This window comes from Lutjanus erythropterus, chromosome 6 (assembly GCF_056507025.1).
Source record: "Lutjanus erythropterus isolate fLutEry1 chromosome 6, fLutEry1.hap2, whole genome shotgun sequence".
NCBI lineage: Eukaryota > Metazoa > Chordata > Actinopteri > Lutjaniformes > Lutjanidae > Lutjanus > Lutjanus erythropterus.
This window is the reverse complement of record NC_139322.1, coordinates 15262692-15281198: the sequence shown is the minus strand read 5'-3', so window position 1 is coordinate 15281198 and position 18507 is coordinate 15262692. Positions and strand designations below refer to the sequence as shown.

Genomic DNA, 18507 nt, shown 5'->3' with positions numbered 1-18507 from the left:
TGATTCCAAATAATGTCCAAATGTTACTTGGATTTGCACTTTATTAATGTTTTATTTATGAATCGATTCTTGGATAATCCGGACTGACACTTGACTTCACACAAGTTTGTTCCAATGTCCGAGGGAGTGACATTGTCCAGAAATAGCGCATCTACAAATCTTTTAATTATTTGTCTGTAATAGCCTTTTGTTTAAAGCTCGTAAAGCTCAGAGAGGTGTATTGTGTGTTTGTGCCTCAGGAGAGAGGCTGCTGAGCTGCACAGTGGGCAGAGAGGGACAGAGGAGAGGAGGCAGACTGAAAAGGAAGCACGACTCGCTTATCGCGTCATTCTGGGTTTAGGCGTTGAGCAGGAAACAGCCTTTCCTCTCGGATTGTCGCAGTCGGAACAAACACACAATTTTGTCTTTGCTCAATGCACCCCTCGGCACAGAACACGCGGAAGCCGGTCAGAAGGAAAAATGCCTCCTTCGATAGAGATAGCTCTCCTGCTGCTCCTCGGCGTCCTGGCTTTGGAGACGCGCTGGAGTGCCAGCGCGCTGCACATCCAACAGGCGTTCACGTCTCCAAACCACACCAATAACTTCGTGGTGGACCCGGTGTCCAGAAAGGTCTACCTGGCCACGGTCAACACAATCTACCAGCTGAACAGGACCCTGAGCGTCGAGGTGGAGAAGAGGACGGGACCGGTGGAGGACAACCTGTTGTGCCATGCGCCACAGCTGCCCCAGGCTCCGTGCGAGCATCCCAAATCCCTCACTGACAACCACAACAAGCTGCTGGAGCTGGACCGGGAGCAGGGGGTCGTTGTGGTGTGCGGCTCCGTCTATCAGGGCTTCTGTGAGCTCAGAAAGATGGAGAACATTTCGGAGATAGCGGTGGAGTTCCCACCTCAGGGTGAGAAGACTGTTTTCCCCAGCATGCTCAATATCGCTGCCAACCACCCGAACGCGTCCACGGTGGGGCTCATCTTCAGGAGCCACGGGGGAAACACCCGGCTGCTCGTCGGGGCCACTTACACAGGGGCGGGGACCCAGTTTTTCCCCAAGAACCACAGCAAGGAGGACCTGCGCTTCGAGAACACCCCGGAGATCGCCATCCGCTCCCTGAACGTTAAGGATTTATCCCGACTTTTCACCTATGACATTAACCCCTCAGAGGATAACGTCTTCAAGATCAAACAGGAGGTTAAAACCAAAAACAAGCTCAACTTCGTGCACGCGTTCATCCAGAAGACTTATTCCTACATCGCCTTTAATAATGACGCCAAAATGGGCCACAAGGAGAGCCAGCCCAACAGCATCCTCTCCAGGATCTGTCTGGATACAGAAAACCCCCGAAAACCGTCCGGGCCGGAGAGCAGGAAGCTCACCGAGTCCTACATCCAGATGCCTCTACAGTGCGGATCTAACGGGAACATTTACAACCGGCTGCTGTCCGTTTACCCCGCAGAGATCAGTGCAGAGGACGGGAGGAGCCCAGAGCCCTACCTGTTCGGAGTGTTCTCCAAAGGGGACAGAAAGTCCGCCCTGTGCGCCTTCAAGTTTGGAGACATTGAGGAGGAGATCCGACAAGGCCGCAGGAACTGCTCCAACTCCCCCAGCAGCGACGTGCAGGTGCTGGACAGCGTGATCCAGGGTTCTGGGGCAGCCTGCATCCAGAAGGGAAATCTGGTGGTAAGAAGACGTTTATGAATCTCATTTATTACACAATATAAAATAAGAGAAGAGAAGAGAAGATAAAACATGATAAGATAAGATAAGATAATTCTTTATTAGTCTCACAACAGGGAAATTTGCAGTGCTACAACGGCAAAGATGATAGCAAAATAGAAAGAAGCATCACCCCCTAAGTAAATAGGTAAAAAGCATTATAAACAGGAAGGAATATAAAAAGAGAGACAACATGTTGAATTTACACCATGGCTCATGGGAAATGAGCCATGGTGTAAATTCAAAATATCACATTAAATATGACATGAGTTTATTTTAGTTAGATTTAATTTCACGTCTGCATGTTTTATTGATTAGGGTTTTTTAAATTGTTATTGTGTTAATTGTTTTTTTTATTGTTTGCTGGTCACACTTTATTTGTAAGGTGTACATAAGACTGACATGACATTATCATGATTAATGATGAATATGAATGTTCATGATGCTATTATTAAGTGTTATTCAATCCGTGAATGCGAAGTTGATTGTGATGTCAAGACATCATAACCTGTCATAAACGTGCCATAGCAGGCCAAATGATCAAACATCAAGAAACTGTTTAGCTTCACTGTTTTTCTGATAACACTTTATTTAAAGGGGGTGTGCATAAGATTGAAATGGCACCATCATAACCATGACATGACACCTGTCATGAACATGAAGGACTCTTTATAACTATTTATGACTGTTGTCATTAAGTGTTACACGTTCACTTATGTAATTTTTAATGAAAATTTAACATTGTTTGAGATGTCTCTTTGTTATGACAACTTAACAAAGACACTATAACCTGTCATAAGTATGCCATAGCAGGGCCAATTATGAAACCTAAAGAAACTTTTTAGGTTCATTGTATGTCTAATAAGACTTTATTTGAAGAGGTGTACATAAGACTGACATGGCACCATCATAACATGACATGAGACCTGTCATAAACATGAAGGAGTCTTTATGAATGTTTACAACTGTTGTCATTGAGTGTTTTGGCATGACAGCTTGACATTAACCAAGGCATACCTAGTTAATGTCAATAACCTGTCATAAACATGCCATAGCAGGCTTAATTATCAAACTTAAAGATACTATTTAGCTATATTGTTTTTTTTTTTTTTTGGATACACTTTATTTGAAGGGGTGTCCAGAAGACTGACATGACACCTGTCATGAACATGACAAGACATGTTATGAATGTTTACTATGAATGGTTATGACTGTTGTCATTAAGTGTCATTTGTTCAGTTATGTAATTTTTAACGCAAAGGTGACATTGTTTAAGACGTACTTTTGTTAGGACAACTTGACATTAACAAAGACAAGATTACCTGTCATAAACATCTTGTTATGTTTTAACATTACACTGTGGTTGGTTTTGACATTAGCCGAAACAATTAGGACAGATTCATGAACAAATCCTTGACATCAACTTAGTTACAATTTTGATTTGTCATTAAGCGTTATTACACTGTCAAATGTTTTTTCATAAATGTTCTGAATAATTCCCTTGCTCTCAATTAAAGTGATGCCATTTGTTTATTTTATTTTTTTTATTACATAATTGACAGAATAACACTTAAAAATAATGCCATTAACGCTCATAACGACTCCTTCATGTTTGTGATAGGTGTTATGTCATGGTTGTGACGGTGTCATGGCAGTCTTATGCACACCCCTTCAAATAAAGTGTAACTGTTTTTCTTTTCACTTAAAACAAAACATCACTTCAGTTACATCATGTATCAGTGTAACAGCTGAGAAACAGAACACATGGAGTAGAAACAGTTATATGACTAAGCTGATAAAACACTGAGGCTGAGACTAACAAAAAATATAAACTGACAGGAAATAAATAACTTAAGATGGTTGACAGAGCATGTAGATAAACTTTAGTGGCAGACGTTGTGTCACATGTTACAGGTCTAGATCAGAGCTGCAATGATTAGTTGTCAAGTATTAAATGAATCCCCAACAACTTTGATAAGCGATTAATCAGATCGAGTCATTTATTATTATTATTAAGACCAAAATTCAAAATCCTCTGATTTCAGCTTCTCAAATGTAATTATGTTCATGTTTCCTTAGTCCTCTGTGAAAGTAAACTGAATATATTTGGGTTGTGGACTAAACAAGACATTTGAAGACTGAAACTGATCAATATTTTTCATAATTTCCTGACATTTTCCAGACCAAACAACTATTCGATTAACTGAGAAAATAATCGGCAGATTATTCTAGATAATTCTTAGGCGATGTGAGGCTTGTTATGCAAAAATGTGCATTTTATCAAGTGACATTGGTCCAGAAGTGTGATTCAACAGAGAAAATGGGAAGTAATCCAGGAAACGAGGTGGTTCCACTTGACCTAAGGTAGATGTCCGTTTCTTGATGGGCGACATTCACAACAAGGGATGCAGACAAATTATTAACCTCACCAACTGATTTTTTCACTTCACAGATGCCTCATTATTGTACTATTTCATCATTTATGTTTTGATTTCTTATCTATGCATTATTTTGTAAATAGGCAGCACTTTATAGTAAGTGTCCATGAATTGCCATGAATTCATACATGACTTCATGCATGAAAAAGCATGAATTCATTCATGTAGCACTTAATGAACTATCGATGACATGGGAGATCCTCTCTCTTTCTCTCTCTCTCTCTCTCTCTCTCTCTCTCTCTCTCTCTCTCTCTCTCTCTCTCTCTCTCTCTCTCTCTGTCTGTCTCTCTCTCTCTCTCTCTCTCTCTCTCTCTCTCTCTCTCTCTCTCTCTCTCTCTCTCTCTCCGAGTCATGAGCCCCAGGGCTAAAGAGGATCACTGTTGTAAGCAAAGATCAGAAACTGTCAGAAAGATAAAGCAGTCATGATTGAGCTTGTCTTATTTTGTAGGGTCAGAACAACTGTAAGGGAAGACAGCTTTCATAAATCAGAGTCAGACGTTTATTGGCATAGTATGTTTTGGCTTAAAGGGAAAAATCTGGTTTGCAGTTGCTTAGACGTTTAAGACATACTATGCATGACGTTTCTAAAAAAAAAAAAAAGAAGAAGAAGATGTAAAGATTCATAACCCAGATCCCCTCAGTCATTTTTATGACCCACTAGAAATGTATGGTGGTGTCTGTATCTGCAGAGGTTACAAACAGCAAACTAAACCTCCAATTTTCATAATCTCCAGGATTTAATAATTGATTTAATTTAATTTAATAATAACGTATCTCTGTTTTGCCAATTAAGTGGTTAAAATCTGTTGGTGACATTAATAATATTTCTGTTGTTGCCTTGTCGTGAACATTGTCACTTATTGTGCCGCATCAAGATACTGACATTAGTAACACTTTTTGGTAAGGGTGCATGAATTATCATGAATTCATACGTGACTTCATTAATGAAAAAGCCTGAATTAATTAATGTTGTACTTCATGAACTGTAATGAATGTACATGAATTAACAGTATCTCGTGCATGACTGACTACAAGAACAATATGTTAATCAATTCAACAACAACGGTATTTTCTGTCTTCATGATTTTATGAGTTATTAATGATGTTCATGTGTTCTTTGTAGGTAGGTCTGCAGTTAAAGGGACAGTGCAAAAACCTGACCAGTCACAGCAGTGCTCATGTACTCTGTTGAATTCCAAGTGTTGCAAACATGACTAACTTGGCAATACTTGTTCATGACCTCATGTCTGTGGCCCTTCAAATGAAGTGGTGACCTGGTTCATCTGTAATGCTGATGAATAACATATGACTAATGGTGGCATAACTAAGAGAAAAACACACATGAAATATTTGTTGCTTTTGATACTTGAAGTCCAAATGTATTATCTAATTTGCATTTGCATCTTTTCCAAGTGCATAATATACATATACAGAAAGGTTGACTTTATTTGAAGGGTCACAAACATGACAAATTCATGAAAAAGTGATGCCAAACTTAGTCACGATTACAACAGCAGAGTACATGAGCACTGGTGTGATTGGTCCTTTTTTTTGGTCCTGCCCATTTAAATACATATTTACCTGTGAGAAAGACATGAGCATCATTGATAACTCAGAAATCATGATGATTGTAATACCTTAGTTGTTGCATTAATGTGTTAAGTTACACAAGTTAGTTTGTGTACATTCAGTCTTTTCATGATTAATGTACCTTTACTGTAAAAAGTTATCTTGGCTTTTAATTGATTGATATCTTATCTGCGCATTATTTTGTAAACATTATTGCATTCAGAGCCTGGAATGATTAAAAACTAGAGTCTAGGGCTGCAACTAAAGATTTTTTCATTATTGATTCATCTGCAGGCGATTTTCTTGATTAATCACTTACTTGTTTGGTCCAGAAAATGTCAGAAAATGGTGAAAAATGTTGATCACAGTTTCCCAGAACCCAAGATGACACCCTCAAATGGACATAGAGGACTAACATAACCAGAAAATATTCACATTTGACCAGCACTAGTCAGGGAAGTTAGACATTTTTTTCTTATAAAATGGCTCAAAGTGATTAATTGATTATCAAAATAGCTGGTGAATTGTTGTAGCTCTAGTTGAGGCTCATTCCCAGCTTGTCAAATACCGCTGCTCGTTCCCAGAAACCTCCAGAGCACAGCAAAATAATGAGAGTACAGGTCCAGACATCACCACACACTTGTAGTGGGTCAGAAGTGATTACTGATAGGAATCATTTTTATGAGTCTATAAATTATTTCTCTAGTAAAATCCTGCATCATATGCCTTTAGTGTCTCTACCAGTTCAAATGAGAGGTTTCCCATGTCCAAACATGCTTGTCCAATAAACGCCTGATTCTGATTTATGATAGCTATCTGCCGTTACAGTTGTTTTGACCCCACAAAATAAGACTCATGACTGCTGTATCTCTCTGACAGTTTCCCATTTTTGCTCACAACAGTGATCCTCTTTAGCCCTGAGGCTCATGACTTGGAGAGAGAGAGAGGATCTCCCATGTCACGAGCCGAGGTCATGATAGTTGGAAAGACGCTCCAGAGCCACGCTGGGGGTTATGGGAAGGGTGAGATTCCTCTCACACCCGGCAGCTCCCTTTTCTTTTTAAACATGAGGAGAGGAAGGGGTCAACAATTTTTCAGTTAAAACTCAGACATGTTCTTTTTATTGCCTGTGTGCCGCTAACTATAACCCGACTGTAAATTTAGCACAATGTTAGCGAATAAGTAGTGGCTTTGTCATAAACACATGGTCAGATATTATCTTGTATTTTCAGCTACATGCTCTCCACTCACATACCAAACTAAATATTTGCCCTTAAGGAAATTTAAGCAATGCACACTGTATTTGCGCCCCGTGTTTACAGTTTTCCCTCCGTGTTGATGTGGCCTCATAATGAAAGCAGAGAAAGAAGCTTTGCACAGTTTTATAGGAATGCAGAGGAATTCCAACTTTTCATTGTGGTGGTTTTGACTGACAGAGCCGGGGTCAAAGGAGGCTGTCCCGCGACCGCGGCGCTGTCAGGTCACAAAGCTGCCCTCCTCGCTGGCACTGTCTTGTCGGCCGTGGCCCCGGGGCCGCTCCTCCCGTGACCAGTTTTCTGAGCACCATCTCAATTGGACCACAGGCCTTCCTGACACAGACAACAGCTCAGTTCAAAGAAGTTCTATGTGTACTGTAGAAAGTGTGTTTCATTAGAAGTAATGTAATTTTGTGAATGAGTCCCATTCAGCTTTGTGCTGTAGTGATGATGGCCTATTTTTGTGGATTATAACAACTTGAAGTTACATCCTGTTCACACTTGAGACCTTCAACCTTGAGACGCAAAAAAATGGGGAGGATTTTTAAACAAAGTGGGAGGTCTGGGGATTCTTCCCCCATGAAAAATAGTGAGTTTTGTAGACCGTTTCCTGATTCAGGAAACTTTTAAACAATGACAATAACAAAATAATAAGTAACGCACACATTTTATTGCAAATAGATGTCTGTAGATTACTCATAAATGACAATTACTGTCTGGAAAACACAACGGTACTACAGAATTCAGCCTTACCTAATGTTCCAATTTCAAATTTGATTACAAGAATACAGAAAATTAATATCTAACAGAAGTTTTTTTTTTGAGCTCTTAGAACAAATGGGCCCATTACCATTAAAAAAGATTGGAAAATTTGTCATGAGGTTGTAAATTGGGAGAATTATGGGAGCATTGTGACCCCAAAAGGAAACTGGGGGAGGGCAAAGAAAAACAGGAGTGTCACAGGAAACTCAAGAGGGCTGGCATGTATGATCCCATTACCTTAACCTGCTATTTTTAATTTAGTAAAAGCGTGTCAGTTTGGTTTTCCTTAGTATTGTATGTCAGACGTCATATTGTCTTTTTTAGATTTTTCCAGTAGATGTATTATAACGAATCAGATTCAGCACACAAAGATGGCGCCCATTCAGTCCAATGAGAATTGCTTGCCTGGTGCATGTGTCAAAAAAGTTTTCTAGCAATCAGATTTATTTCCTGGATATGTGGCCCACTTTTTATTGTGATAACATCACAAGCCTGGTTAATTGTGTTGTCTAAGTTTTCGTAAACCTCTTGAATGAAACCAGCTCTTGTCAAGTCAGGCCAACATTAAAAATTATATTCATTATATTTAACAATCTGAATTTACACACTAACTAACCAAATACTATTATGTTGTTATGATGCAGTATTTTACTTTTGGATCAAGTAAATAATTGAGCTGGGAAATTGGAATCTTTTAGTTTGACCTGCCTTGATTGTAGGTTGCATTCATGCAAACTGTTGATTTGAAAGTAATTAGATTATTAAGTACATCAGACTTAGCAATTCTGTTGTTAATTTCATTTGAAAAAACTTAATTAATTTTTGTGTTACTGATTGAAGTTATCTTACAAAGTTTGTCCAACTTTTCTCTTTTTTCAATGTGGGGTTTTTCCCCTCTTGCAACCTCATAGATTAAAGTTAGTCTTGTTCAAGTTTTACATTTATGTTGCCATGGCCGCTGAAATGTGATCTTTTTTGTAGTCGACAGTCTGAAGGCCAGCACTGAGGGAAAGCCAGACACAATTTATGATAAGAGAGACGAGGCCGTGAGCAGAGGGGCCCGTGGGAAACGACTCTACAAATATCCACTGTGCTTAATTCTGCTTTTTTTTTCTTTTCTTTTTTTTTTTTTTTGCCTCTGCGTGCTCTAAAATATTCAGAGAATTCCCAATAGATCCTGGTGCTCATCCAAGCGTGGCACTAATGTTTTATCATTGGCCGCTGAGGATTTGACAAAAGCAGAGTCTTATGAGTGTTGAAGACCCTTGTAAGCCCTTTTCAAGTATTCAGTGAGATGTCTAAAAAGTGATTTAGAAGAATGAGCAGCACCGATGTGATAGCTACTATCAGCTCTTGTTTTCCACTTCGCTTTCATCATACAGCTCTCTTTTTTCCTGTTCTCTGTTCTCTCCTGTTTTCTAATCTGTACGGTGCTTCCATATGAGAGCTGTTGAGCACTGATCTCTCTCTCATTTTCTCTGTGTTCTAGTTGCAGTCCGAGCAGCTGGACTGCGGCGCGGCCCACCTACAGCACCCTCTGGCCCTACGGAGGCCCCTGAAGGCCATTCCTCTGGTGGAATACCCGGCTCTCAGTTCAGTGTCTGTGGACTGTGTTCACAACCACACTGTGGTTTTTCTGGGAACCAGTAATGGACGACTTCGTAAGGTGAGACACGTACACACACACACACACACACACACACACACACACACACACACACACACACACACACACACAAATCTTTCTAAGCTAACATAACCTCAGGTCAAAACACAGTTGCAGCAGATACTGAATGAAGTTAAAGGGATAGTTTGTGAGGTTGTATGACATATATGACACATTCGTGTAGTCAGTATATTACCTAAGGTAGCAAAGTATATTTTAGCCACTTAAAAAAGACCCATCTAAAAAGATCAGTATCAGTTTAAGTGTGCACTATATTTACAATATTTTCACTACTTTGCCATCAGACAGCCTTTTCTGATGGAAAATTGTTGTTAAATAGTTCAAATATTGCTCTTTTCAAAGCAACCAGACTTTCCTTTGGCAAAAATATTAATTTTACCTCACATAACCCAGGAGTTGCTAGTCTGTGCTGCCTCAATCTGTTAATTTGTTTGTTATTGTGTGACTTTAGTATTTTACAAGTTTAGTTTGGATTCACAGAGGTCACACAATAACAGAAGCAAATTAACTGATCAAAACCAGCAACTCCCATGTTCCTGTGATATAAAATTTGCCAAAGGAGTCAGATCAGAGTCAGTAATCAGAAAAGGCTGTCAGCCAGGTAGAGAGATGAAAATATTACAAAATTCAGCCACATTTTAGGTGGCTGAAATCAAGCTAACAGCAGTAACAGTTAGCCAGGAAAGTTGATTAACAACCTCAGTACCGTATTCACCGTACGTCCTGGAGGCCTGGCTGTGTTCACTGGGAGGCTGCAGAGCCCTGTTCAGTTGCCCACTAATGGCAGCCAACAGTTACCATTAGCAACCTTAGCAACAAGTCAGCTAAAGCCATCTGTTCATCAGGAAAGTTCTGTAATTAAATCACCGACAGTTGAAGCTGAGCAGTCGGAGGACATCAGAGGGGAAACCAAAAAAATATTTCCTCCATAAAATATGTTCCAGTTTCACCCAAATCACTGAATAAACTTATAAAGTTGTGCTTTCGTACAGTGAACAGCTGTATTCTCCTTTCATATTCTGCTACATTACAAGTGAAAAACTGATTTTTTTGGATGAAAAATTAGTGTATGCCCCCCAAGTGTGGGATGAGTCATGAGTTTTTAAAAGTTTTCTGGGAAAAGGCAAACTCTGAAATACCTGAGAATAGCTGCAAAACAACTTTTTTTTGTTGTTTGGCCAAAGAGTACAGATGACGACCAGCTCAAGATATATGTGATTAAAACATTTAAACATTGATTTTGACTTCAAGGGGACTTAAATGAAATGGAGCCCTTAAGCTTGGAAAGTCTACAACAGTAACAGCTACGCAGTGCTGCTCTGATGTGGCTGCTGAGTCTGTCAATAAACCAAACTTTAGGTGTGTGATGAAACACTCGAGCAGGAATGTCTCTGCTTTCATCTTGTAGGTTCTCAGCGCTGTCACCCCCTCAAACCCCCTTGCTGCATTCATCCATGACCCATCATGGCTCATTAAGTCGTCCTAATCATGTGCTCTGATGTTCCTCAGACCTGGTTATTGTCTGAGAGATCACCAGAAAGCCATTTAACAAGATCGCCCGACGACGTATGTATGACTCAGCCTCACCGTGTGCTGGTCTGCGACCTCAGCTTCGAAACATCTGCACAGGGTCCAGCTTGTGAAAACCTTTTCCCGACCAATTAACGGCATTCCTTAATTCTGTCTCAGCCGCATTCCTAGTCACCCCTGACTGAGCTCGCTGAGCAGCAGCCTTGCCTGCCTGCGAGCACCGCAAACGGCTCCTCAGCTGTCTGCGGGAAAACAACATAAACCTGCTCTGAGAGCTTTCTGACCCTATTGTTCTGCATTAGGCTGGTACCTTTTACAACATTAAAACCATTCTGCTCGAGGGGTGTTTCATTTTGGGCCCACTAAAAGAGCTCCTTGTTTTCCTCCCCAGATGAAGGCACTGTTTTAGCCCCAGCTGAGCGTGTGGTAATTGGTTTTTGGATGGTTTATAGCGGATGCACAACATTGGTTGGTGGATGGTGTAAGCAAGCGTGTGTATGTGTGTTTATGCATGTCTGTTTGCTTGATTGCAGGTTTGACTTTGTTTTTAGGTGTTTGACTTTGTCTGTAGGCCAGTGCGAGTGGTTTAGTGATTTCATATGTTTACTCGAGGAATGCAGACCCTGTGATTATGTGCTATATGTGTGTGTTCTCTCTCAGCCTTGTTATATAGGGAGCATAGAACAATCCCGATTCCTAAAACGTTGCAACACTGTATAAAACAAAAATAACACACACAATGCAATGATTTGCAAATACTTTTCGACATGCATTCAAAATGCAAAGACAAGATATACTGTTTATATCCAAAGCAATAAACTTTATTGTTTTATATGAATACCCTCATTCTGAATTTGATCCTTACAACACAAGTCAAAAGACAAAAGACTGGGAAATTTGTGGAATGCTCAAAAAACACCTCTTTGGAACATTCAAAAGGCAAATACAGCTTTTGGAGCGACATGTGCTGCCATCCAGACATCTTTTTCAGAAACGTCTGAACTTGTTTCTACAAGACAATGCCAAGACAAACTCTGCATGTGTTACAACAGTGTGGCTTCGTGGTGAAAGAGTTTGGGTACTAGACTGGCCTGTCTGCGGTTCAGACCTTAAAATGTGTCGTGCATTATGTGAAACTGCTCAGTGAACTACATCTCTCGTCTCACGCAACAGTCATCAACACCAACATCACTGTTACCAGAAGAGTTTCATCCCCTGGTTCTTTTATTAGTCGGGTAGAGAAAGGACAAATAAGTAAATATCTGCTTTTGTGTGACTACATTAGGGTACAAAAACACACAGCCATTGTAGCTTCAGCAGCTAATGTTAGCTTGAGGAGAGAGAAAGTCATGACATCACTTACGCAACCTCTGGGTGTGTAATCTTTCAAATCACGTTTCATCACAGTGTAACGCTTCAACAGTTTTACAACAAACAAGGTCTTTCTTGACTGGTAAAATTAAACATCATATGTCTATTTTGTGGCACAATTCAAGCAAGCCAAAAAAGTATTTGTGTCTTGCCACTGACTACAGTTTTTATTTTTTTCTGAAGTTATGCTGCGTTCCATTAACCTTGGAAGGGACTGACGTCACACTCAAGTTGGCGACATTCCGGTAAACAAGTCAGAAAGTAAAAAAAAAAAAGAAAAGTTAACAAGGTTAGCCATTGTTTGCAATACCCGTTGATAACAATGCATTTTGCAAACAAACATCGCTGCAAAATGTCCACAGATGGAACTTGGACAGAGTGATTTAATATGACACAAATAAAGACAGAAGTGCTAATAAATAGTATATACTACAGCTTTCACCACAGCTGATGATTCTTGGATTCTGAGGTCGAGGTTGGAGAGGTTCGTCCGACTTTCCAAGTCCGAAGTCCGACTTCAAGGGGCATTCCAGCTGAAAACTTGGAAATTCCGACTTCCCAGTACCAGTGGAACGCACTGTTAGGTCCCATGGTGGTCCACCAGAAGGGGTGTGACTTCACTTCTCTACTAGGGTTGTATTTCTGTGACCTTGGGCGACTGCGGGCTCTGTGCTTTTTAGCTTTCCGTGTCTTTTATTGTTTGTGTGTGTATCTGTGTGTGTGGCAGCGTCTGTCTGCGTGCGTATAAGTGTGTGTGTGCCCTGAGGATAGAGCTGTTACAGAGGTTAATGGTGCTGTTAGTGTGTGTAATGTGATTCTGACTGTGAGTTTGGCTCAGTCTAAACACAGGGGAACGCTGGTTGAGATTAAGTTAGGCCTCTTTTACTGTCTTTGAGAGAGCCCTCAGTGAAGTAATTTGTAATTACATGCATTTTTTAATGAAGTCTCTCCCTCCCCATTACAGCTGACTTCCATTTTCCTGCCTCCCTCTTGCAGAGTCTACCTTTATCTCACTCACTCCCGTCCAATTTTGCTCCCTCAGCCAGTCCAGCCCCTCCACTTCTCAGTTCATCGCCTCATTGTCTCCTCTCTCTGTTCCTTTCGTACTCCATCTCAAATATAAAAGGCCCTTTGATTCATTTTGCAAACAAACAGACTTTATCTCCTTCCCTCTCTTGTTCTGTCTCTCCTGCCCCACCTCCATCTGTCTTTATTCTCTTTTCTTTTTACACCCAGGTACACACACATACACGCACACACATAGAGAATGAGCGCACGGCAGCTGAGCACTGCTTGAATAGGGCCTTTCATCTGCAGGCAGATAGACAGAGAATAGAGTCAGAGCGACCTGCCAGTACAGCAGGTGTTTTGTTGCTTGACCTGGTGGCGCACTGTGCCACCGCTCTCCTCATTTCTCCTCCTCCCTGCTCCCATTCTGCTCCTTGTCCAGGTGTGTGGGCTGCTGTTTACTCGCTCCTCACTGTGTCACTCTGCGTATGTGTTTGTAGTCGCAGGGGTGTGGGGTGAAGACATAGCACAGCTGCTTGCTATCTCCAAGGAAGAAGAGTGTTGGTGTGCATGTGTGCGCAGAGAGAGAGATGGGTGGGTGGTGTTATAAAAACGACAGTGATATTTGGAGGATGAGATAATGCCGCTCATCACAGGTTAAGCCAATCGTTTACTAAGCTTCTGTCTGCTCTAGTTTAACATTAACCAGCACGTCTCAGTGGGTGGTGATGGTTTTGTGTGTCTGAGTGTGTGTGTTTGAGGGTGTTTGTGTGTTCAGCGGATGGAGAAGTGACACAGCTCGTGCTTGTCACCAGATGCCGGTCAGTTGGCCAGTTCCTCAGGATGGCAGGATGTCTCCATTGAAGGCAGAGCCGACAAATCGCAGAAATAAGAGCTTTCACTGTCTGCGTGACAGGAAGTCTCACTCAGCACAGTTTGTTTTTCTATGCAACTCTGTGTGTGTGTGTGTGTGTGTGTGTGTGTGTGTGTGTGTGTGTGTGTGTGTGTGTGTGTGTGTCTGTGTGTGTGAGTGTGCATATGATTGTGCGTACGTGAGAACATGTCACCCGTTTTATTATCTTGAGCTGTAGGAAGGCCAGTGTGTAGATAAATCACTGCTTGGCAAGAAACAAGATTAGGCACACTGCTCGAACAAAGAGCCTCCTAAAATAAATGTGAGGGTTTGAGACATAAAAAATATTTTGTAGTAAAATATAGGAGCATCTGTGATTAAAAAAATATATTTAACTATATCTGGCAGCTATCATTTATACATACATGCACACATGCATTTAATAAACAATGAGTTTTTGGCAGAGGTGGTATAGAAGTGAGTCACACATTTCCAAGTCTCAAGTTACTGTGGTGAGAATCAAGCCAGTCAAGTCCCAGCTATAAGTCAAACAATTACACAAACAAACTGTGTTCTGTGGGGAAAAATGACCTGTTTTGTCTGTGGAGTTTGGTTGGTTTGCAGCAACAGTCGTTTCCCATCAGAAAAGGGTAACATCAGTTTTCTAGCTAACATTTGACCAGCCAATAGGCTAAAAAGACACTTTGACATAATATAACCTTTATTCATTGATTTTGCAGTGATGGATGAAGGCAAGCCAAGTTTATTTATGTAGCACCATTCAGACACAAGGCAGGTCAAAGTGATTAACAGGAGCATAGAAATACCTTAAAATAAAACATTAAAACAACATTTACAACTGCATTTGAGATCATAAAAACAAAAAGCTAAATGCAAGCCATTAAATAGTCACTTACATTACAGAAATTGTATTTAAATGACATAAAAACAAAAACAAAAGCAAACAAATATAAAAACAATAGCTGCAGATTACCTTAACAAGAAGTTATGTATCTATCTTACTGGAAAGCTACAGTGAACAGTAATGATGATTTAAATGAGCTGACAGTTTCAGTCATGTACTCAGGAAGTTGGTCATGTCAGTGATTTTTGAACTGCAGTCTTTGAATCAATTCAATGCCTCAATTAAAAGTCATGTTGAGTATTTTATCAGTGAGTCAAGCGAGTCTCAAGTCCTCAAATTTGCGACTGAGTCCGTCACCTCTGTTTCTTTCCATCAGATTCAGAGGAGCTAAAGTTTCCATATATACAAATCAAAACCACTTAGTGGTGGCGTGAAAACTCTTGTCGTGTGGCGGAAGTAAAGGAAAAGCTGCCTCGACTGAGGTGTTGCAGAGCAAAATACCTCTGGCCCTGAGTTTGCACGAACTGATTCTCAATATCTGAGGAGTTCTTTGTATGAAAGTGAAGCAAAATGTTGCTCAGGTGGCTTGTCCTTGTTGAAGTAACCTTGAGGAAAGATTTATTGCACCATTCTGCACCTGCTCCAACACTACAATCTAACCTTTGCTCTGTTGTCCTCTTCACAGCTCACCCTCTTGGCGAACCTGACCTTGGCCAATCAGTGGACTCTGAAACTGCCAGCCAGCGAAGCCGTTCACCACATCATGACCTTCGACCCCAACGACAGCAACTACCTTTATCTCATGACCTCTCACCATGTAAGAGTGCAGCTGAGGTTTCAGCCTCAAGACGTCTGTTGATCCTCTTCACCTCCGTCACTGATTTATTCATGTCAGCGTGGAGAAGAATCATAATAGCAACAATCAGACCTAATTTTGCATCCACTGAATCCTCCTCACCTCAGTTCAGCTGAGCACACACATATTTGTGGCCACATTCACAAACCTACAGGTACTCCATTTCAACACCGACATGTTCCAAAGCAGTGACAGGATGTGGTCACACCTAAAGTGCAAATGCAGCTGATTGTTAAAGTCTGACAAGGTTTGAAAGTTTTTTATGCATGTGTCATCAGTTGCAACCGCTCCTGTGAACACGTATAAGTGGAAAATGGTGCATAAACAGATAATAAACGAGAATATAAAACATGTCATGAAAGACATTATTATTGTTGACAAACATTGAGCTTTCTAAAGACTTGGGGATAATACATAAATGTCCGCCTTTTATCTAATTACAACTACAGTATTGTGTGCTATAAGCCATTTATTAGATGGTTATATACTGCTTATAAATGCTAAATACAGTTAATGTAAAGTGTTACCCAGTTAACTTTAAGACCGCAAGAAATGATTTTTGAATTCACTGATTAAATATTTAATGCAGGGCTGCTCAAAGTGGGGCTTGTGGGCAAAAGCTGGCCTGCTGTAAGGTTGGATTAGGCCCAACAGATATTTCTGATGAAAAATAAAATAATAATAAAAATAAGACTACCCTTAGAAATGATTTATAGGACAAGAGTAAGGCTTCTTTTTGCTAGTCATCAGTGTCGTTAGTAATATTTATTTATAGTAAGCAGTAACTGGATCTTATCAAAGAAAACCATCTTATAATTTGTTTATAAAATGTTGTAAGTAATAACCTAATTATAAACCATCTTACAGGACCAAAATCAATAAAAAAAAAACCCCTGATCATATAAATCACAGTTAATACAGTTCATTTTAATATAATAACTGGTAACACCTGTGTTTCATGTCAAAATGTCTGCTGTGATAAAGATCTGATGATTGTTTCAATACTAATTCTAATTAAAGTCATGCATGGACCTTGACAAATCTGTTGTTTTCACCTGATATTCCTTTTGAAGTGTGTTTAAAATGTGCACGTGTGTTTTTTGTCTGTGCTGTGCAGATGCTCAGGGTGAAGGTGGCAGAGTGCGACCAGTGGAGGAGCTGCAGTGACTGTTTGGGAGCAGGCGACGCCCACTGTGGCTGGTGCACTCTGGAGAATCGGTAAGAAACAAACACACACAGTTTGTTTGTGTTTCTCTGTGTACTGGCCCTCCATCGATCAAGTTAACTGTCCTCCGCAGACTCAGTCCCCTTCAGCCTTTTCATCCGCTGCCAGTAAAATGTAATAATTCAATCAAAAATATCATATGATTTGGTGTCACGCACAAACATGCCACATGCTTTTTTTCACGTAATCTGTTGGGAAAATGAGGTCTACTGTCTCTAATGTCTGTCTGAGCTGCGATCCAGCTGCAGCTGTTTATATGAGTGATTGATGCTCATTTTCAGGCAGTAAAAGATCAGATTGATGGCATAATATAATGATTTGAGCATGTCGTTTTGATACTTTTAGGGCTTAAATCAATAAAACCACTGAGACTCCTTTGCTGGTTTTCATCATCCTCATTCTCCATTTCAAAATGTCGTCCTGGCAGTAACAGTGTGTTTTTTTAGGGGTTGGAAGGCTGTTGTTGGATTGAGCCGAATTGATTTGCTTTTCATTAGGCCTCAGACTGGGGAGCAACATCATTGTTCGGAGCACTCCCCCTGGTTCTCTGCTAGTTTTGGGAGGGAATGACAGGGCTGGGAGCGCCCGGCGAGGAGTGACTTGGCTGAAGTGTTACTGTGAGCGAGCAGCGAGAGTACACTGTGATTAATGTGGCTCTGTCAGGACCGGCTCTCTGGCTCTGCATTCACTGGCTTTCAGGGAGAATATGTGTGGTGTCAGGCCTTGTTTGTGTGTGTGTGTGTGAGTGTGAGTCGGTTGGTTGCTTGGTGATTAAAGCAGATCAGACGAGATAGTGAATTTTGTGATGAGTTGTGCTGCAGCTCTGGAGGCTCTGGCATTGCCAGGGGCCATTCAGAGCTGGAAGAGTGGAACTGATGAGAGTGTGTGTTTGTGTGTGTGTGTGTGTGTGCATGTGTGGTCAGACTGTCTCGCTGTCATCTCCCTGTCTCCTCGACTTATTTATCTATCTGTCGTCTCTTTATCCCAGTCCCTTTCTCGCTTCGCTGCATTTTTTTTACCCTCGTGATTCTCTCGCTGTCTTCTTCTTCTTCTTCCTTCTTTTCCCTTCCTATTTTCCAGTAGCTTTGAGAATTTAGCCATCCCTCTCTTCAACCTTCTTCGTCTCCTCCTCCTCCTCCCCCAGAGCCCTTGTCCTCCTCTCTATCCCTCTACAAAGGAGCGTTGATTGTGATGATGGTGGTGGGAGGGAGAGTGCACACTGGTTCTTTTGACAAGGAAATGTCAAAGTGTGTAAGCCTGTGTGTAAGTGTCAGCGTGAGTGTGTGTGTCGCTGTCTGGCTCTTGGAGGCCAGGGAGCTGATGTCATGTGTGTGTGTATATATGTGTGTGTGTGTGTGTGTGTGTGTGTGTGTGTGT

At 40.9% G+C, this 18507-nt stretch overlaps 1 protein-coding gene across 1 annotated transcript in view; it reads left to right on the top strand.

The window, feature by feature from the left end:
* Positions 1-242: 242 nt before the first annotated feature.
* plxnd1 (plexin D1) overlaps positions 243-18507 on the top strand; it is a 115471-nt gene continuing 97206 nt past the window's right edge. The window contains exons 1-4 of the mRNA XM_084720779.1: positions 243-1674; positions 9225-9401; positions 15735-15866; positions 17023-17123. Of these exons, the coding sequence (XP_084576905.1) occupies positions 460-1674; positions 9225-9401; positions 15735-15866; positions 17023-17123 (1625 nt within the window). The 5' untranslated portion in view covers positions 243-459. The remainder of the gene's footprint in view (positions 1675-9224; positions 9402-15734; positions 15867-17022; positions 17124-18507) is intronic.